Below are 21,789 nucleotides of genomic sequence, written 5' to 3' on the forward strand. Positions count from 1 at the left end.
ATCTTTAAAATAGATTTTTTTCCCCCTCACACTGTTGACAGGCTGGCCTCAAACTCACAGCGATCCACCTGCCTCTGCTTCCAGAGTGCTGGGTTTAAAGGTGTGCGCAGTCACCACCCAGCCTCTGACATGTTTCCTTATCTCACACCCTTATTAAGAGACCTCGGTACAGCTACTCTGTGTCAGACCCTGATCATGCACACGACTCAGCCTCCCCCTGCCAAACACCTGTGAGACAGATGTCGTCTCCCACCCATCATAGGAAGCAAGGAGAGGCAGTGCGAGACTTAGTGGACTAGTTCCTACCAGTTCCTCTTGTCTTCGGCTCTCACCGGAGCTTTTGAGGGATGTAAACCTTGAATCAGCCATCAGAAAAGGTATGGTGGGGGGCACGGTGGCACAGGCTCTGTGAACAAACAGGTCTAGCGTGGGTTCTAGACCCTTAATGTCAACCACATTGGGCATGAATCAAACTCACTAAGACTCAAGGCCAAACTGAGGCCAGTGTATGTGAGGATTTACATAGGAAATAAATATGAAGTGTTACGCCAAGCACGGCATTTTTATCTATGCTTCATCCCAGCGGGCAGCAACTGTCTTTGTGACAAGCCTTTCACTGATTTTACCTGTTGTTTTTTAATTAGGTGGATCTACACGAGTGAAAAAGACTTGAATGGGAGCAGCCACTGGGGAATCATTGCAACCTACAGCGGAGCCGGCTACTACCTGGATCTCTCCAGAACCAGGGAGGAGACGGCTGCTCAGATCGCTGGCCTCAGGAGGAACTTCTGGCTGGACCGGGGCACCCGGGCAACTTTCATTGACTTTTCAGTCTACAACGCCAACATTAACCTGTTCTGTGTGGTGAGGTGTGTGCTATGGGCTCAACGCCCCCTTAGTTCTGTGTAGCTGTCTGCACATCTGTTCTGGGCAATGGCCGGGAAAACCCCCTTCTAGCTACTGGCTAACGGAGGTGCCAGGAGTCGAGGGTGGAGACAGAAGGGATGTCAGATCCCGGAGTGTCATGACTTGAGAAGGACCTTAACTCTGGGCAAGTTTATCCCATTTCTAGATCCGGTCTAGGGAAAGCACGGTAGGAGGGCTTTGCTGTTCTGCTTGTTTTCAGCCGTTATCTTCAGCCACTATAATGATGGTTGTCCTCTGTCACCAAGTTCTCTGGCTACCAAATGTCGCCTCCTCTTCCTGAGTGGCCCCATTTTCATGGGTAAGACTCGTACAAGACACATCAGGTTTGACCCATAGCCTGTGATGTTGCCTCCGCGGCCGCTGTTGGAAACTAGGCAAAGGGTCAGTTGGCATGTCTTACTTATGCATTCAGCTGCTCCTGGACATATGGGTGCCGCTTAACTGTTTTGGGCTTTTTAGAAATGTCAGAAAACTAAACAAAGTGCCCTGCACTTGAAAAGTTTGCATTCAACGGTGCAAAAGAAAAGAAGTACGTCCTATGGCATTGTAGACAGTAAGTGGTGTTTAATGTGAAAGAATAGGGCAGGGTTAGGGTCAGTATTCACCCTGGATACCACAGCAGCAACACCAAGGACATGCACATTGGTCCTCTGCACATGTATTTCCACAGGCAGTAAGGGCATGTTCTCATAACGTCAGAATTTCTTAACTCTCACATTAAATTCGACTCTGATTTAACAGGCAATTAGATTTTTGCCAGTAGTTGTATTAACATCTATTGCTGAACATAATGCCACTTTAAACCAAGCAGATATCACTGGAAATGAGTGAGAATTGGGTATAACTGCCGATCCCAGGGATGGTTAGAAGAGGTTTCTAATGGGCAGGCAGTTCTGGTACTCTAGAAGGTGTTTAATTGCAGGATGTCTTCAGTGGTTTTTAATTTTTTTCCCCCACATCCTCCCTAGAATTCAAAGATGACACTGTTAAGGCAGTTACTCCATTTCTTCGTAAGTTCCCGGGAGTGGTTAGCAGGCACAGTGTCTCAGGGCTGGGGGAGGTGCTCTGACATGCAGGGGCCACTCGCTTCCTCCTTATTCTCACCAGGGCTGCAGACAGTCCATTGCTTCGGTACCATTCTGGCTGTCACTGGTGCTCTCCATCAAACAGCAAGCTGACGGAGAGGAATCCCCATCTTCCAGAGCCCTGGCTTTGTACTGCTGGAGCCCGTACAGGCCTTAGAAGCGTGGGTTCTAGGTTTGGCCACTGTCCTGTAAGGAAGGACATTGGGACAGCAAACACACGACTGGGCACTTTTGAAGCTTCACTCTAGCTATGCAGAGGGCAGTTCTAGGCACCGGATCACTGAGCTTCTCAGCGTGACACTCCATGGAGGGGATTTGGAAGGAGAGCCCCCAGTTCAGTTAAAGATGCAGTAAAAACCAGTGCAAAGTGTGTGAATAGAAAATGTGGACGGTCCTGCTCCAGACTCAGGAGGTGCTGAGTGTCTGAGGTGTGCAGCCTTGGGAAGAAGAGGAAACTGGCAAACTGGAGAGCTGGTTAGATGTTGCTTAGTTACTGAGTGGATGGCGTTATACCTGCTTCTTGTTTGGTTGGTTTTTTCTTTTTTTTTTTAAAGTTACTAAACGCATGCCCTGCATTCACCCAGATCCTACCCGTTTCAGTGTATGACTTACTGCATTTCTTCAGTTTCTTTCCTTATCTAGCAGAATGTCTTGCATTTAATGGAAGGCCTAGAAAGACTGGTTTGCTGATGAGCTATTCGTTAAACGCACACACAGACACAAAAACAAACAAACATACACACATAGACACACACAACACAGACACAGACACAAACACAAATACACATGGACACACACACATACATAATACAGGTACACAAACATAGACACACAGAGACATACACACACACCACAGACACACATTAACGTAGACACACACAAACATCTACACATGTGTGCGTGCACGTGCACACGCACACACACACACACATACATATACACACACACTTACTTTAAGTAGTTTAAGATCAGAAGAGAGGAAGGAAGGCACAGTGGGTTGAGGCGTCCAGTGGGATAAGAGGCCATAGGCATCTGGCTCCCGCTATTGCACATGCTCCTGTGAACATGGGACTGGTAGTGAGGATCAAAACTACCCTGTGGCGGCAGTTTTCACCTCGTGGTACAGAGCTGTTCACAACAGGTGTGCTTCCTTTCCTGATTCCGTCACACATTGCTATCTTAATTGTTCTTCTTGCAATGCAGGTTATTGGTTGAATTCCCAGCAACGGGTGGTGTGGTGCCCTCTTGGCAGTTTCAGCCTGTAAAGCTGATCCGCTACGTCACAGCTTTTGATTTCTTCCTGGCAGCCTGCGAGATTATCTTCTGTTTCTTCATTCTTTACTATGTGGTGGAAGAGATACTGGAAATTCGGATTCACAGACTACACTATTTCAGGAGCTTCTGGAATTGTCTGGATGTTGTGATTGCTGTGGTAGGTTGGAGAAAATGCCAGCTTCCCTGCGCCTCTCATCTCCTCTCTCTAGCCAAGTCCCTGTGTCTCTCTCCTTCCCTCGCTCTATGCCATCTTATCTCCCATCTTCTCTCAGCATCCATCTTCCCTGTATCTCTCATTTTCTCTTTGTATGCTAAAAGCTTGTTAATTCGCAGTCTTTAATATCAGTGTTGGGGTTCTTGATATTTTCAGGAAGAACCATGTGTGTGTACATGGCATGGCAACAGTTTGGTGTTAGCAGCAATAGGAGTAATAATGATGATGATGATGATGATGATGATGATGATAATAATAATAATAATAATAATAATATGATGGTGATGATGATGATGATGATGATGATGATGATGATGATGATGATGATACTGTAGTGCCCGCTGTGTGCTTGGCACGTTTCCAAGTGCTTCTCATGAACGAATGCTTGTTAAAACCTTAAAGTGATTCTCTCATTTGCTTCACCCTTGCCTAACTGAGTCACGTACATGTGTTCCACTTGACATACAAGTCCTGCCAGACCCACCAGACGCTGGTTCCTCCCGCCCTTCGTGCAGTTCTTGAAACATCACACAGTTCACACAAGTCAAGGTAAAACTTGAGCCACACATCACTAAAGTACTGATATGAACATTACAAAAAAAAAAAAAAAAAAAAAAAAAACAAGAATTAAAGCAAGCAAGAAAGACAAGTGTAGAAATTATTAAGAATATTTTGATAGTCAGGGGTAGCAAAGTACACACCCCACATTGTTTGGAACTTTAAGGTGCAAAGTTACTTTTTGACTTGTATGTAATTATATTTCAGTTACTTAGAACTGTAAAGAAGCAAGAGCTATGGTTGATTACAGCTATTTTTTAAGCCAGATAATTTCCGTGTTACCAAAGCTAGTCGACATAGAAAATTTTTTTAGTCTTGAATGGTGATCAGTGAAAAAGTTAACTTTGTGCCCTAATTGATTGAACGTGCTCATCAATTGTGGTGTACGTGTAGTGTAACAGGTATAGCTAGAAAAACAAAGACCTGGGTAGAGTTAAAAAGATACAAATTAGTAGAACTACAGCTTCAACATTTGAGTATATTCCCACTTGCTACACAGACTGTAAACATGTGTACTGTTTAGAATCTATCAAGAAAAGTGTATAGTGGTATAGTGCCAATGGTTAGTGTTCGTGTTTCATGTCATACTCACTAGCTTGTCGTCACTCAAGCCCAGCCACCCACCCTTGGGTTGTTAGGTTTCCCCTCACACAGCAGTGAGCTGTGTCTCGCTGGCTTGGAGGCCCCTGGGCTGTTCACTGCTGGTCTAGAAGTCACCGGTGGTCTTCTGGCCACAGCCACAGTGGTTTGCAAGCCTCTCTTTGAAGACTCGTTTCCTCTAGCTTTTCATTTTACTTTGACCTTCGTGCTGCCAGGACCCAATTCACTTGGCCTTTGTCCAGATCATCCTGTGTCTCCTTTGGAGCGGTTGCTGTCTAAGTGGAAGGAGGGGCACCCCTGCTGCTGCCCCTGGGTCGGGGACGCTCTGAGAGAATACCAGGGCTCCCCCCGCCCCTCCCCCCAGCTGAAATGTAAGGAAATTTAAGTTCACCTAAAACTCAGCATCTCAAAGTGACCTTGAAATTGTTGCCTTAAAAAAAAAAAAAAAAGAAAAAGAAAAAAAGAAATTGTTGCCTTATGTTTTTCCTATTTTTGTTTCTCCAGCAAATAACACGGAAGCCTTCTGGCTTGCGCCGGTCAGCTAGCCATTTGTTCTAGCCAGTTAAACCTCAGAATTGCTGAAAAACACTTTAGAAGTCTAAGTTCACACGGTGCTGATGGCTTCACTGGGTGAAAATGAGTCAGTTACTCAGCAAAGCGTCCATCCTACCAGGTGCCTGGCTGTGCCCCAGGCCTCAGAGACATGGGGACACACAAGACAGCCCACCCCTCTCCACTCCGCATTCTGGTTTGGGGAGAAAAAGCCTTTTGTAGATAGAAATGAGAATTACAAAGAATAATTAGGAGTAATTTAATGACATGCATACTCTCCAAAAAAAAACCTTTTCTTTCTCTTATTTCCTAATTTGGAAGAAAAGAAGGAAAGGCAATGTGTTAATATGAGGCTGGTTTGGTTTGGTTTTTTTTAAGCGTCTTGGCTGGATGATAAATTACCTGATATTTGGATAAAAGATTTTGTTGGATTGGCTGAAACAATAACAGAAGGGCTCCTTCGCCCCTGGCAGCTGAGTCTCAGTGCAAGACATTTTCAAAGCATTCAAGAGTGCAGTGAAAACATGAACCACAGCAGGAGAATTGCAGAGCTAGAAAGCCTTCCTTGCCTGAAAAACCAGGTCGTGAGGCTGGCTCCTTAGCTGTGATTGGTAGCTGGGCAGAAGGCCTTTCCTTTTGAATTTGAGCTTGTTTTTTTTTTAACAATCTCCTCTCTGTGCAGACATGTGCACAGGTGCACACATGTATCCGGTTGGTTTCTGTTCCTAAGGAAACGTAGGCTGTACCTGGGTTTGCACATTTAGAGCTGGCGACGCTGTTGGGTGAGAAGTGTGTTCAGTTCCCCAGTCCGTGCATCAGCAGGGTGAATTAGTCCCTTTAGGCCGATCAGCTGTTTCTGAAGAGATGTGACAGATCTGAATCTTTTGTCTTACAGTTATCTGTAGTGGCTGTGGCAATTAACATTTACCGAGCCTCAAGTGTAGAGGGGTTACTACAGTTTCTTGAAGAGCAAAATACTTTCCCCAACTTGGAGCATGTGGCGTACTGGCAAATACAGTTCAACAATATAGCTGCTGTCATGGTATTTTTGGTCTGGATTAAGGTAATTTACGTCACATTCTTCATTTTAATATGTATAATTAGTATTAACCACACAAACCGTTGGAAGACATGGATCTGCCCTTTTTGGCCAGATTGAAATGGCCAGACAAGGTTGTCGCGTAGTTCATATCATGTAGATAGAGGCTTCTGGAACCTTCCAGTTGCTATGAATGAGACAACTTTGGCTTCCTGAATTCCTGTCAGATCTGACCCTGTGTGTTTTGTTTAAAACTTGCAGTAAAGTGTTGTGTTCTCTGGACCTGGGGCCCCGGGCTGATGTAGAAGGAGCTCAGCATTGATGCACGTTAGCATGTGTGGAAAGGACCTCAGAGGACGAAGTCGGGGTGCAAAAGAGAGAGATGCTGCACCAGGAAGCACTCACTTAATTATAGGACGGCCTCTTCCCCGGAGGCCAATGGAGGCTCTGCCAGCTGACGCTGCCTCCCAAGCCCCTCGGAGTGCTTCTCTACCAGTTCCCCCGAGTAGGACCACAGGGTGTCTCGGGACAGTGAGCCCAAATTCTAGAGTTACAGAACATTCCATTTTGAGACAGCCACCAACTTGCCACCTGCTCAGGGTCACGCGTACAGCGTGCGTGTAAATGACGTTTAATACATCTAACACTTCGCTTCCTCCATCCCGACAGTCATACTTTGTCCATGCGTCGCCACCACACCAAACTTTATCATAAAATGAGTAGGGGCTGGCATTGGTGGGGTTGTTGCTCAGCGGCGCAGAGGCCTTGCCTGCCACATGTGAGGCACTCGGGTCCTTCACGGTGCCGAGGAATGAACGAGCAAGTAAAACGTAGGAGCTTCGTTAATAAATGATTAGAACAACCTGTAGAAGTTTTTATTGTGTTCAGAGGCAGTTTATGAAGGGCCACTAAAATGGTATTCTAGAGAGTTCTCTCCTAATGTGCACCCTGGCTTTTATTTATTTTCTCTGCCTCCCCAAACATGACCACTGGATTCTTCACAGGCAGGAACTGTGACTCACGTTTGACACCCCCGTGTGTTCCCCACACAGCCGTCCACCCTGAGCTGCACACATCGTCCTGAGCCCTCAGATGCCAGCTACAGTCTTAGTTGCTGCTCTTGGAGTCCTGCCCACCTGCTCAGCAGGCTCCCCAGGCAGCCTCAGCTGGTTCCCTGGCTGGCTGCGCCTGCTGATAAGAACACCAGCATTTAAGTCACTGGCAATGCAGTTACCCAACTTACCCTACATAGAGGTGCTCAGTACACGACAAAGAGGCACAAAAGTGGTTTTCTGATTTATTTCTTGTTCTGTTCTTTCCCCCTCCCACACACACACTTTAATTTAATCCTTTGAGGGGCATTATTACTTAACAGTCATATTCAAGTTTGTTTTTAGTGTGTTGTAACCATGATTTAAGATGTGAGCGAAATGGGGCAGGAGCATCGTTCCGCCCACTGTGCAGGAGGGACCTAGCACTAGGTGCGGACTCAGAAAAGTACTTTATGTGGTTGCATTCCCAGCTCTGAGGACAGTACCTAGCAGGAGCCGGGCACTCAACAAATACTTTTTGAATAACAAGATAGATATTCCTGGACTTGAAAGAGGCAAGGAGTAAAAAGTAAATCATTCCCTCTTCATTTTTTTCACTATGATAAGTATAGATTACATAATCACACTTTCACCGTTTTACATGTACACTTCAGGAGCGTGAAGCACATAGCACGGTGCTGTGTCCCTCACTGCTGTACGTCACCAAACGTGGTTCTTGTAATCCCAACAGGAAATGCTTTATTCTAACTCATCGCCTTCCCATTGCATTTCCTGTCCCGGTGAATCTGATTGTTCAGGGTGCAGCATTGGCATCTGCCTTGTTTCCTTCAGCACACTTCCAAAGTAGCAATTTCCCTTCCCTCTTACGGCAGGAGAGTTCCGTTGTATTATGTAGGCCGCATTGGATCAGCCACTCGTCCTCTGACACTGTCCCCGTCTTTCACAGCTCTTCAAGTTCATCGCCTTTAACAGGACCATGAGCCAGCTCTCCACAACCATGTCTAGATGCGCCAAAGACCTCTGCGGTTTCACCATTATGTTCCTCATTATTTTCCTGGCTTATGCTCAGCTGGCGTACCTTGTCTTTGGCACACAGGTCGATGACTTCAGCACCTTCCAAGAATGCATGTAAGTCCCTTCTAAATGAAAAAGTTCTCTTTCTGTATACATTTATGGATTTGTCAAACAGTAAAAAAAAATTTTAAAGTTATCTAAAAATGTGTTTAATCAGAGATGTCGCTGTGCTCTTATCAGCAAGATGCTCTTCTCGCCACTGTCTGACTAGCACATGTTAAAACATTGCCCTGCCAAGGGGAGCAGAATGTTTTGAGATGTGCGTTCTTAGGGAAGCAGCCTTCAATCAGTGAGACAGAGGGGAACAGCCACAGCAAGAGTGCTAGGCCAGAGATCAAGACCTTCTCAGCACCCAGCGCAGGTGGGATTTCAAATGGCCATTTGCAGGGGTGAGGGGTACACTTAGGCGGGATGCTTAGCGCTGGGTTCTATCCCCCCCCCCCCCCCCCCCCGGCCTCTGTCCTCCCTACCCACACCCGGCACACGTAAGGAGGCGATTTGCCTGCGTTTTCATTCCTGTTGAATATGGTTGCCTTGTTTCTTAAATTTCAACTTCTAAGAGTTAAAACACATTTCTAATATTGTAGTAGAAAACTTAAACCAGTTCACAAATCTTCATTCTTTTTCCAGTGTTCCCAAATATGCCAAAAGTCAAAACAAAAACACAATATTCTGAATTACAGTTTTGTGCCATTCACAAAGAAGTTACTAGGTAGTTAGGGAAAGTTAGGGCATTAACGTGGCTTCATGGATGGGGGGGCGGGGTCTTGCTTACTGATGAAAGGCAGAAAAGGAAGTGATGTCACCAACAAGGTCTAGTCACTGTGACCTCACTTTGAGTGACTGTGAAACTGCTGGATCTTTGAACTCTACTGTTTTGGCCATCTTTCAACATGCTTTTTGTCATCGCTGTTACTGTTTAAAGAATATGTTAACTTCAGACCAAGTGTGACTATTATAAGGATTTTGAGTTACTATGTTTTATCCAGGTCATGTATTCTTATTATATAAATCATCTTGATAATCAGATTTAATATTAAGTAGAAATGACGCAGAATATGAAGTCATGTTATCATCCTAGAAGGTGTCATCAATTGACAATACGTGTAACAAGGCTTTCCCAAAGAGGGCCACAGGTTTTCACCTCTCAGCAGCTATCTCAGACTTCCCACGTCATCCTAACATGTGAAGCCATTTTCAATACGTGCATGGCCATCGCTGGACACTGGTCCATCGCTGGACACCGGTCTTGGATTGTGTTCTGTCTTGTTTCCGTAGCTTCACTCAGTTCCGTGTCATTTTGGGTGACATCAACTTCGCAGAGATGGAGGAAGCTAACCGAGTTTTGGGACCACTTTATTTCACCACATTTGTGTTCTTTATGTTCTTCATTCTTTTGGTATGTATATTTATTTTTACAGTGAGGTGATTCGAACGGCGTGCTCGTAAATCACCACCTTCTCTTTTCTCTCATGCTTGATCACCCATCATTTCAGATAAACACGTGGAACGTTGATTCTAGAGAACTTTTTTTTTCATTGATTTACAGTTTTAAGACAGTTTGTTTCTTCCATTGTCTTTCGATTATCTATATATGTGTATCCAGCCACTATAAAAATAGGTTCCTACTGTGGGGTTTACCTCAGCAGAATGTGCTCACCCATGTATGCAGCACAGTGTCGCTTGCTGCCTTCTGGGCCACTTGCTGGGATGACTTTGCATTTCTCCCTTTTCTTTGAGAAAATAGGAGCTAACAAAGCAACTTAGAAATAGGATGTCAAGAGTTGTGACTGGGTGAATTATCACATCTCAAGATTATGATGTAATTTAAACTTTTTCATATTCCACAGACATATACACTGCCTACAAAAAAATCTGCATATATTCAACTTAAAGTAAATCCAACAGTAACTAGGAATTGCTCCCCCCAAAAAATTATTTAAAAATAACTTTGAGTGTCTTGATTTGAAATAACTTTTTACCATGACCTTTAAATTAGCCAAGATTTGTTTGAGCTGTTCTTTTCTCAGCATTTCTACATATTCTTCTCCACTGAGAAAGTGAAAGATGAAGTTAGCTTAAGTCAACGGAGAAGGCATATTTCATCCAAGCGCTGTTGTCTTTTCAGATTGTCCTTTCTGAAAGTTTGAACAATCATAGTTCAGTGACTTGGTGCCGCATCTCCAGAGTCTACCCAGGTGTCCCTGTCTTAGCAGACGATGCTCACGAAGTATTAGATAGCCACTGATGGGTCAAAGGGGAACGTGGCCCTGCCAGTCCATCCATCCACACCGTGCTTGTTTTGCCGGTACAGTGGCTGGCTTTTAACTTAATTAACTGGCCTCTTCTGTTACAGCTTAAGGGAAAGTGGGGACTGGTGAGGCTCTGGTGCCTTCTGGGGGGACTGGCGAGGCTTCGGTGCCCTCTGCAGGGACTGGCGAGGCTCTGGTGCCTTCTGCGGGGACTGGAGAGGCTCTGGTGCCTTCTGAGGGGACTGGCGAGGCGCCGGTGCCCTCTGCGGGGACTGGCGAGGCTCTGGTGCCTTCTGCGGGGACTGGAGAGGCTCTGGTGCCTTCTGAGGGGACTGGCGAGGCGCCGGTGCCCTCTGCGGGGACTGGTGAGGCTCTGATGCCCTCTGCGGGGACCCTCTCACACCAACTGTCAATCAAGAGAATGTCCCCTTCCCACCCCCCCCAGACTTGCCTACAGGCCAGTCTGACAGAGCCAGTTTTTCAGCTGAGGTCCCTGCTTCCCAGTGGCTCCCGCTGGTGCTGGGCTGACAAAACCAACCAGCACTTTACGCTTTTCTATGGGAAACTCCCTTTGTTATGACTTAGTAGAGAAGACATCGCTTCAAAGAACATGGGAGCAGAACTTAATTAGGGACTTGACGGTTGCTCAGATTGGGTAAACAGGTAAAGAAAAAGGCATCTGTCAATACTTCCATTGCTTCCAAGGTATGTTTGATTTTCATCCTTTGATTTGCAAACAGAATATGTTTTTGGCCATCATCAATGACACTTACTCTGAAGTGAAATCGGATCTGGCCCAGCAGAAAGCAGAAATGGAACTCTCAGACCTCATCAGAAAGGTAGGCTCTACCCCAATTCTCAGGGTTTGTTTGTTTTTTTTCCTATATAAAAGAAGTGTTATTTTAATCCACTTGCCAAATAAACGTTGATTCCTTGAAATTATTTGAATAAAGAGCAGGTTGCTTTATTTCAGAAATAATTTAAAATGTTTTCTTTGGTGGGAAGCTTGACAGTTGGGCTAGGACTTAAGGTCTGAGGTCTGAGTGAGGATCCTTGTATGGTCTGAACTCAATTCTAAAATAACCTTTTTGGTTCTTAATTACTCAGTGATTGTCCTGAATTCACAACAAAGTGATGGGGGGTGGGGGGAACCAAGCCAGGCAGACAGGCAGGCATGTTAGGCAGGCAGACAGACAGACAGACAGACAGCAGGCACTAGAGAAGCAAACGAGAGTTTGCATCTTCTCTGCAAGCTGGAGGCAGAAAGAGAGAGACAGAGAGACGCGGTGTGAGCTTTTGAAGGTCTGCTCACCCCCAGCGTCACACCAGTAAGGCCACACCTAATCCTTTCCAGAGTGTCACCAACCATGGGCCAAGCATTTAAATATATGATGCAATGGGAGCCATTCTCATTCAGAGAAACATTTCCATAGTCAATGAGAAGAAGAGGTGTCCACAGCCGATCCACCTGAAGGAAGGGAGTGATAGCTCAGCAGCATACAGCAGTGTGCTTGGCTCGCTTTTAAGGGAGGTGTCCGCGGCACAGAAGAGAAGCCCCACTCAGAACCCTGGGCACATTTACAAAGAAGTTAAACACTTCCGTTTCCAGAGCTCGTGAGGGCGTAAGCTTCTGTGCACTCAGTAAACATTGGGCTTGGTTTTATGCTCCTATGGATGTATAATTCATACAAAGGGAATGCTTTAAATGATTTAATAAGGAAAGTAAAGGCCGTAAAATAATTCATTCACTTCTTGATTATTCTATTCCCCTAGCGCAGTTTCAGCCTTAAAGTCCTGTTTATCACAGGAAGCAAAATATCTCTCTCTGCTTTGATTCTGCAGTGCTGGGCATGACTGGCAGATACTCTACTGGCGTATTTCCTTAGGCTTGCCTCTAGTTTCTTGAAAACCCTCAGCTTTACTTCACTGGCAAAAAAAAAAAAAAAAAAAAAAAAAAAAAAAAAAAATGCTTTCACCTCTAAGAAAGCTCCTTACTATTTTTTTTTTTAAATAACTATCCAGGGCTGCTGCACAATCCCTTTGTATACCGAGGAGCAAACAGCTGTTCATGGTGCTTTACCTTTGAAATATAAACATAAGTATATATTTTAGCTTTATATTTTAAATGTCAATTATATTCAAATGTGGACATACACATATGTGGATGAAGTTGTTAGTCCCTGATTTATTCAAGGAAACCAAGTTTTATAGAGAACTGAGGTTACGTTCATGACTCGTCCACCAACGCATTTTTTTCTTGAATTGCCGCCATCCACCAAGGGCTGAACTTTCCAATGGTTCCTCTGTAATCGAAAGGCAGAATTCAAAAGGAGGACGGAGTCATGTCTTTTTCTTTCTTTTCCAATAGGGTTACCAAAAAGCATTGGTCAAGCTAAAACTTAAGAGAAACGCTATAGACGACATTTCGGAGAGTCTACGGCAAGGCGGGGGCAAGCTGAACTTCCATGAGCTGCGACAGGACCTGAAAGGGTGAGGACCGCAATTCCACGGCCCGGAAGTTCCTGTCTGTCATACGTGCCGACAGCCCGGAAGTTCCTGTCACGACTCTTGGTCAAAGGGAGTGCTTCCGCCCCAAGTACTGGTAGAGAGATGTTTTCCATTTGGGGAAGTGGGTGTTTTTCTGGAACATTCTGTATATCTCCCTTCCTCCTACATTCTGATGTACCAGTGTTCAGGCTGGACCGTATGCAGAAAAAAAAAATTCACTTCAGTCCTCTCAATGCTTCCAGGAAGGGCCACACCGATGCGGAGATCGAGGCCATATTCACGAAATATGACCAAGATGGCGACCAGGAACTGACTGAACGGGAGCACCAACAGATGAGAGACGACTTAGAGAAGGAGCGGGTGAGCAGCTTAGCCGTGACCTGGCTCCGCGTCCCGGTATACCAATTACTCCTTCCTCCTCTCCGCCTCTCCCCAACACCCTCAGCCTACACAGCAGCAGCCTGCGTAGTCACCTTGCTCATTCCTGCTTTAAAATGGTGTCAATTCATGAAGTTTAAAAAAAAAAAAAAAAAAAAAAAAGTAGAGTCCTGTTCTGGAGCACACCCATTTTCTCCTTGCCCCAAGACCTTGGTAAAAATGTCTGTGAGGTCTCGCTATGTCTGCCCCTCACTGGAAGGCGCCATATTTCTCAGGAGGACCTGGACTTGGAACATAGCTCTTTGCCACGTCCCATGAGCAGCAGAAGTTTCCCGAGAAGCCTGGATGACTCTGAGGAGGAGGACGATGAAGACAGTGGGCACAGCTCCAGGCGGAGGGGAAGCGTCTCCAGCGGGGTCTCCTATGAAGAGTTCCAGGTGTAAGTACAAAGGCTCCCCCAGGCTTGTGCTGATGACCGGGGTCAAAGTGAGACGACGCGCTCCATTTTCATGACTAATACCATTTCTTTCAAATAAGTACTAAAGTGGTTTTTCTTTTTTTATAAATGCCTTCATTATAAGACATTGTGGAAGCAGAGAAAACATTAACATCCTCCGTGTTCCTTCCAGCCAAAATGTCTTAACATTTTCACACTGTGTGGCAGGGTTTTTACATGTCTTAGGGGCTAGAACAGGGTCTGCCATTGCGAAGAATGGACCTTCCGCAGCTCGGTGAGACCTATACACACCTGTCAGTGCTATCTCTGTTGATTTCCCGCCGGTTCACTTCTCTCTGCTTCTGAAAGTGGGGTAATCACATCTCTAGGATTACTAAATTCGTCACTTATCCCTTTAATTCTAGAAGGTTCTGCTTAGTGTAATTTGAAGCTGTTAGGCACACGCCTGTTTACAGCAAGTGAGTCTCTAATAGATGAGACCTCCTGTCACTCTGTCATCATCTCAAGTGAGACGTTGTCTTTTAAATACCTTTTTGTCTCACTTCCTTACAGTTGTAATGTTCAGGAAGCTTTTTACTTAAAGCTTCCTTGCATCCTTGATTATAAAATATGTGTGATGTGGGGCCTGGTGAGGGGCTCCTTGCTCAGTGTGTAGAGGCACTTGCTGTTATGCTGAGGGCCTGAGTTTGATCCCCATGCCCCACACGGTGGAAGGGGAACCCAACACCCACAGATGACCCTTTGATTTCCACATACTCTCCATGGCATGTGGAAGCACACCATAAGTGTAATTTTAAAAGAATACACCATGCGGGCCTCATGTAGGTGGATCTTCTTCGGAAATTGCTGGCTTTGGTTAGATTGCTTCACTGTTTACACTTTGTTGTTATCGGTACATTTGCATTTGTCATTTGTAAACATGTGAGGTATCCAGGTGTTATTAGTGTTTCCCTCTTCCTTTTGTACTTTCTCCTCACATATTTTCACATGTACACGTATGTTACAGTTATAGTCATCACTGTGTTCAAGTTTGTTCTTTGGATTCAGGTTTCCATTATCATTTCCTTCCCTCATTAAAATGTAGCTTCACCTGTCTCCCTCACCACGGAGTTGACAACTAGATTGCGTTTCTGTTACAGGTTCAACAATCTTATTATGTACAGGTCTTACACAGTTGTTTCTTAACCAGTGAAGGAAGCAAGTAGTTTAAACTCATTTTGCACTTATATAATTACCTTTACTGGTGTTCATTTTTTTTTTTTAATCAGTATTCTGGTGGATGTAATTATTTTAGTCTGAAAGTTTTCCTTCAGTTCCTCTGGTAAAGCATGTCTCAAGTGGTGAAATTCACCCCAGTTTTGTTTACCTGAGCATATTTTATTTCATTCCCATTTCTTTTGTTATTTCTGATGAGAATGTAGCTCAGTGAGATTCTTTATACATTATAATTCAACTTTTTTTCTTGGTGCTTTCTCTTTGTTTTTATCTTTCTGTGCCTTCACTGTGCACTTTTGAGTTTATCCCATTTGCAATGTTATGAGTGTCTCAAATTTGCTATGTTACTCATCAAACCTAGGGAATGAAGAAATAATGTGTGGGCGTTTTTAAATGCCACAGGTTCTCATTTTTCTTCAGTTGCTTTTTGGATAAATGATTTTCATCACATGCTCTTATAAAATTTTCTATCTTTAAAAGGATTGAAGTTTTAAAAATAATTTTCAACAATTCTCCTTGTTGGTGTCCTTATACTGTCATCTGGAGTTGTCTCTAGGGCACATAGCTAGTAGTTCACTATTGGCCTAGCTGTTCAGCTCTCTTCAGCCACCGGGATCACAAGGAAAGGGGCCTTGGGGTGAGAACTCATATGGTTGCCATTTGACATGTTTTAAGACATTTAAATATTTTGTATTCAAAATAATGAGATGATAAAAGAGCACACGACTTTCTAACAGTTTTATTTACCTATAATTCTATGTCATGAAACCTGACAGAGTTGAATTTCTGGTGTCACCTTAGAATCCTATTGTATAGAAGAATTACAGTTTATTTAATGACCTTCTACTAGTTATTTAGCATAGCCACTCTTCACGGATATACTACTAAAAAGCAACTCTGTGTATGTGAATATATTTGTAACATAAAACTGCATATGTGAAGTTTCCCTTAGAATTTTTCCTGTTGTGGTACTTGTGACTAGGGCTGCACATACATTTTTAAAACTTCAGACAAAATTTTATCATCAGGAAGGATGGAGGTCATCGCTCCCACTGATAGCCAAAACCAGCTTGTTCCTACGTCTTGTGAGCACTTAGGAAGTGTGTTGGATTATCATATTGGCTAAGAAAGATTTTACTTTTAAAGATTTATTTATTATGTAGATAATGTTCAGCCTGCATGTGTGCCTGTCTGCCAGAGGAGGGCACCAGATCTCTTTATAGATGGTTGTGAGCCACCATGTGGTTTGTGGGAATTGAACTCAGGACCTCTGGAAGAGCATTCAGTGCTCTTAACCTCTGAGCCATCTCTCCAGCCCAGAAAGAATTATGTTAGTATTTGCCCTGGAAAAGCCAGGTGGGCTGAAAAGACTGTGACAGGCTCTGCCCGCTGTCGCCCCCTGCAGGCTGGTGAGGCGCGTGGACCGCATGGAGCATTCCATTGGCAGCATCGTGTCCAAGATTGATGCCGTCATCGTCAAGCTGGAGATCATGGAGCGGGCCAAGCTGAAGAGACGGGAGGTGCTAGGAAGGCTGCTGGACGGAGTGGCTGAGGTAAAGTCATGAGCTTAGGCCGAGGGAAGGGCACCCAGGTAGAAACGTACCCCATGACACTTCAACGGGAGGCATTAAAGACTAGATAGGGTGACATGTACATAATTCCCAAGTATTGCTTCTGCTCACTTTTATTGTCAGAGTTTTCCCTCTGTAAGCAGAAACATAATCATAAAGGTAGTGATCGCTTCGTGACTTTTAAGCCGATGCTTGTCCTCCTCCACACAGAGCCTTAGATGAAGTCATGATCTGGAGGCAGAGGCATGACTCCTGGTACCCCACCCTGTGAGAGGCCCCATCAATTGAGCGAACAGTTAGTCCACTGACTGTCAGAACTGTTATTGCTTACTGTCGCTCTCTGTGATCTTACGAAACTACAGCTTATTTCACCTAAAATCCCTAGCTCAGTTTCTGTGTGGACTATGTAACGCCAACATGCAACGCCCTGGTTCCCACCATTTCTTTAATTTCCTTGTTAGGATGCAAGGCTGGGTCGAGACAGTGAGGCGCACAGGGAGCAGATGGAGCGCCTGGTACGGGAAGAGCTGGAGCGCTGGGAGTCGGATGATGCAGGATCCCAGGCAGGTCATGGCCTAGGCACACAAGTGGGCATCAGTGGCCAAGCTCACCTCAGAAACTCCAGGCCTCCTTCCTCCCAGTCTGCAGAGGGCCTGGAAGGTGGAGGTGAAAACGGAAGTGCTGCTGCCCACGAGTTATGATCCCTGCGTGTTCATATGCGTGCTCCTGAGACACAGGTGGCTGTCCAGTATGGCAGTGACAGTTACAGTATTTATATGCCCCAGCTGCAGTATGATGCTGGTCTTTGGGACCGACTGTTATAATTGTCTGCACTTTAATTTATTTTACATAAACCTTACCCGTGAGAAATCTAGATGTAAATATTGAGTTCAGGAAAAAGAAAATCTTGAAAAGTACACCCAGTTGCTGCCCTGCCCAGGTCTTGGGTGACAGTGTTTAAAAGTTAGGAGGGGACCGTCACTGTGCTCTGATCCCATGGAGCCGCAGCAGCAGTCGGTGGTGGCAGCCCCATGCCATGTGGTGAAGAAGGGCCAGGCATTTCTCTCCGCTGAGGTGAAACTCTGGGCTTTCTTCTGAGAAAGGAGTCATAGTTCCATGACCTTTCTGGAGTGCAGGGCATGGGTGTGGAGCCACTGTGCTAAGATGTGTATGGATGGTTGAGATAGATGCTAAGTGTTCTGCCTTTTTGCTGTTATTTTTCTCAATTTGTGGGACTAAGTGTATCATTTAATTTTTGTATTATTTAACTTTTGTTTGAAATTTGGCAAGAAAAGCCCAAAAGATAAAGTATAGGATAAAATGTAGGGTTGGAAGGGGCCTTAAACTATCACTAAGTTTGACATTTTAACTATTTGTTAGCATGGAAACATATGCATTTTTCTTTCTTATTGCCTCATTTATAACTGAATTTAATATTAAAATAACTAATAAGACAAACACTGAATATTTTGGTATACAATGAAAGATTTAAATCAGCAAATATGTTTCATGTGAAGCAGTGTTTTAAGGAAGTTTTGAAATGCATAAAAGTTCTGTAAAAGTAAAGGTTTGGTTTACGTTGTATCTAAAGTAGAGTTCTTAAATGTTCTTAATCTTATATTTCAGAATGAAGTCATATAACCAAATTCAGTTCATTTTCATGTGAGGGGCCTTTGGTATTAAGGGTTTATGCACTATTAGAAGGGATCAGCTAAAAGTTGACTATCAGCAACGGTCTTTATTAGGAGAGTGTCTTATTCTCACTAAGTGTGTGGGGGAAATCTATTTCTTAGTATTTTTCTCTGCCTCGTAAGTGCTGAGATATAAGGCGTGTGTAACCATACCAGGCTAAAATGACTTATTAAAAAGTGTTGAGTAACCTTTGGCCTTTTGAGGACTGAGAGGGTAGAAGGAACAAAGCAGGCTGGGAGAGAAAACAGCAAGAGAAGGCAGGGCCAGAGAGTCCTGGGTGTGCTGCTGTACTTAAACTCACTCACTTCCCGGACTATCTCAAACCTCCCACAAAATGCCGAGCAGACAGGCCTTTCTAGTCTGCCTGTAAAGACCTGATGCATGCCGAGTTTCCTTAATTCCGAAGGCCCCATGTCTCTCTTATTCTCTTTGGAATATGCTACACTAAATTTTTTTCTTCCTAGGTATTGGATTTTGCATTCCAGAGATATTGTGTGCATGTATTTATGTATACGTACTGTATTGTTACAAGTAAACAAACTTCAACTTGAAGTGCATTCCTTATGTGGTATCCATGTGTGTCGACCATGTGCCATATATTTATTATGGTCACTAGAACATCTTATGATGCTTATTATTATACTGTTTTTCATTAGACTTCTAAGGTTTGCACAATCTTTTTCCCCCTTTACATATAAGTTTATATATTTTTCTACTTTAGTCTTGGGAAATTCAATTATAATCACTTTTCTATTATTCTTCTGTCTGTAATGACTATAATTAAGATATTATATATACAAGGTTCTTTTGACAATCAATAATGTGTACATTACATAATAAAGACTTGACATAGTACCAAGGTGTAAAAGATGTGTGTTTCCATATAAGAAAGAGTTACCTTTCACATAGCATTAACTCTGGAAAAGCACCTTATTTTTTTGTGTCTAGTAATGCCATGATAATACACTTGTTTTTAGACTCCCAGCTAACCTGTCATACATAGTCTTTCTTTTTCATCACGGACAAAGACTCTTTTGCCCAGGACAAAGACTCCAGGACAAGGAGACATTTGGGACATGTAGGTAGGTAACAGGAATGGTAGAATGAGGAAGACAGAAACAGGAAAACTTTAGTGAAGTGTATGTTCGCACACTGTTAATACTTCTGGCTGCTGGAACACCGAGAAGCAGTGTGCAATGCACAACTAAGATTTACTCCACCTCCCCAACCCTAATAATGGTAGTGATTCTTTTGTACTAATAGTAAACAAAGTAACCCTTCTTGAATTCTGGGTAAGGAAAAACTTGTAGACCTGATAGCTGAAAATCAGTGGACACACTGTACAGGGGAATGCCACCAGGGATCGGCCTACGGCATGTATGACAGTCATGCATGGGTCAGATCCCTGGGCTCTCGTCTCCCTAAGCCCCAGTGCAGGAGATGAGTGAACGTGTTCCACAGGACTTTATCAATCACCTGCACAGTGGAGGAGCAAATAGAACTTATCCTAGTTACTTTTCTATTGCTGTGCTAAGATAGATACTATGTGGGCCCCAAGGCAACTTATAGAGAAGTTATCTTAAGTTATCTGTGCCTACAGAGGGTGAGTCCATGACCATGAAGGTGATGAGTATGGCATCAGGCAGGTTGGTGTGGCACCAGAGCAGTAGCTCAGAGCTTACATCTGGTTAATACGCATGAGGCAGAGAGAGCTGACTGGGAATGGTGTGTACTTCTAAAACCTCAAAGGTCACCTCCAGTGACATACCTTTTCCAGTAAGGTAGCACATCCTAATCTTCCCAAATGGTTCCACCAACTGGGGACCACACACCAGAAACCATGCATGGCCCATATTGCTCAAAAAGCTAAGAAGCAAATCTGCCATATGGCCCAGCTCCCCTCCTCCACCCCCTGGCGTCCTTCTACAGACGCTTGCTTAGCAACGCCCACTGCTGCTCTCCTCACAACAGCTAATGAACGGAAATAACCAAAATGCCCTTCAAGTGACTGCTGAGTAATGCAGACGTGGTGCACATGCACAATGGAGTAATACTCATCTGTAAAGGAAAATGGAATCATGAAGTTTGCTGGGAAGGTAGCTCCTACCAAGCTGGTGTATAACCACGTCATAAAGCAACATGCAGTAACACATAAAATCAAATAGGATGTTATCTTTTCCTTGAGCATCTACCTAAAACACATCACTTAATAAGTTTGTTTGTCTCAATATTAAGCTCTAGACAGACAGGGGCCTACTCTTTCTTTTTTTAAATCTGCTATAACCAGGATCTAATACATTCCCTTGCACACAATCGTAGGTATGATATAAGTGGCATGGTCACTTCCCAGGCAGTTATTTCTATTTAGATGCCTTCCCCACTATGAAAACAACGCGTTAGATGGTTGGGAGGGTATTTATTTCCCCTCCTCCAGCAAACCTTCCCAGCTGAATACGTCCACGTTTCCGTATGATGCATGCACCGTCAGATGAAAAAAAAATTAGTTTTATAAACAGCTTTAAGAGTCTGGTTGGGTACAAATCTTGACAGCAGTGTCCGTCCACAGTGAACAGCTGTTTTAGTCATGCTTCCCCGGCTCGTGGCTTGCCCTGTAGTTTGCAGACTCGTTAACATGCTTGCCGAGATACACTTTCTTCACAACACACTGCTAGTCCTTCCATCCGTTAAACCGCACCACTTGCAGAAAGCTCGCTGAATTTTTTTTTTTTTCTTTTTTAAATTTACCATTGACTTTCAGATGAAACTGCGAGGGTCCACACAGTCACCTCAGCGAGATACTTTCTAACCAAACTGCAGCCAAGTCCCCACTATTCACCCTGCCAGCGAGGTCAGCCGCGCAGGCGCAGAGGACGCTGAGGAGCCGCGTCGCTCGGCAGTGACGTCAGCCGGGCGCCGAGGGCCCTGCGTCGTTTACGCGAGCGCCGCTCGGTGGGGGCGGCTGTGTTTTCTTCGTGTCTCTGTCCGGCTTGTCCGGTGGACGCTGAGCGGCGAAGCCATCCTCGAGCCGCGGCCTCGAGGCGGCTCCCGGCGGCTGGGGCAGGAAGGCGTGGGCGCGACGCGGACAGCGACGTGGGCCGGGCGCGAGGAGGTGGGTGCGAATGGCGGCCCGGGCGGGCGGGCGGCCTCCGTCCAGCTGGGCCGCGCCTGGACGCCCACCGTCCGCGGAGCGCGCAGCCGCGGTCGGGCTGTGTTGAAACTTGGAGGGAAGAGCCAGGGCTCCCGAGTTTTTCCCGGGCTCTCTGGAAACGGACAGGGACCATTAGCTGTGGTGTCACCAGGCGCCCGGGCGTTTGGTGGCTCCTGTTGTCATCACTGGGGA

General features: G+C 44.8%; 1 protein-coding gene across 1 annotated transcript in view; it reads left to right on the forward strand.

Moving 5' to 3' along the window:
* Positions 1-17,908, forward strand: part of Pkd2 (polycystin 2, transient receptor potential cation channel) — a 31,614-nt gene extending 13,706 nt beyond the window's left edge. Inside the window, exons 5-15 of the mRNA XM_051170629.1 lie at positions 645-869; positions 3,216-3,444; positions 6,107-6,274; positions 8,249-8,430; positions 9,655-9,775; positions 11,369-11,467; positions 12,997-13,118; positions 13,379-13,496; positions 13,790-13,953; positions 16,592-16,739; positions 17,219-17,908. Coding sequence (XP_051026586.1) covers positions 645-869; positions 3,216-3,444; positions 6,107-6,274; positions 8,249-8,430; positions 9,655-9,775; positions 11,369-11,467; positions 12,997-13,118; positions 13,379-13,496; positions 13,790-13,953; positions 16,592-16,739; positions 17,219-17,458 — 1,816 coding nt within the window. The 3' untranslated portion in view covers positions 17,459-17,908. The remainder of the gene's footprint in view (positions 1-644; positions 870-3,215; positions 3,445-6,106; positions 6,275-8,248; positions 8,431-9,654; positions 9,776-11,368; positions 11,468-12,996; positions 13,119-13,378; positions 13,497-13,789; positions 13,954-16,591; positions 16,740-17,218) is intronic.
* Positions 17,909-21,789: the final 3,881 nt, after the last annotated feature.

The sequence above is a fragment of the Acomys russatus genome, chromosome 28 (genome assembly GCF_903995435.1).
Source record: "Acomys russatus chromosome 28, mAcoRus1.1, whole genome shotgun sequence".
In the NCBI taxonomy this organism is placed as follows: Eukaryota; Metazoa; Chordata; class Mammalia; order Rodentia; family Muridae; genus Acomys; species Acomys russatus.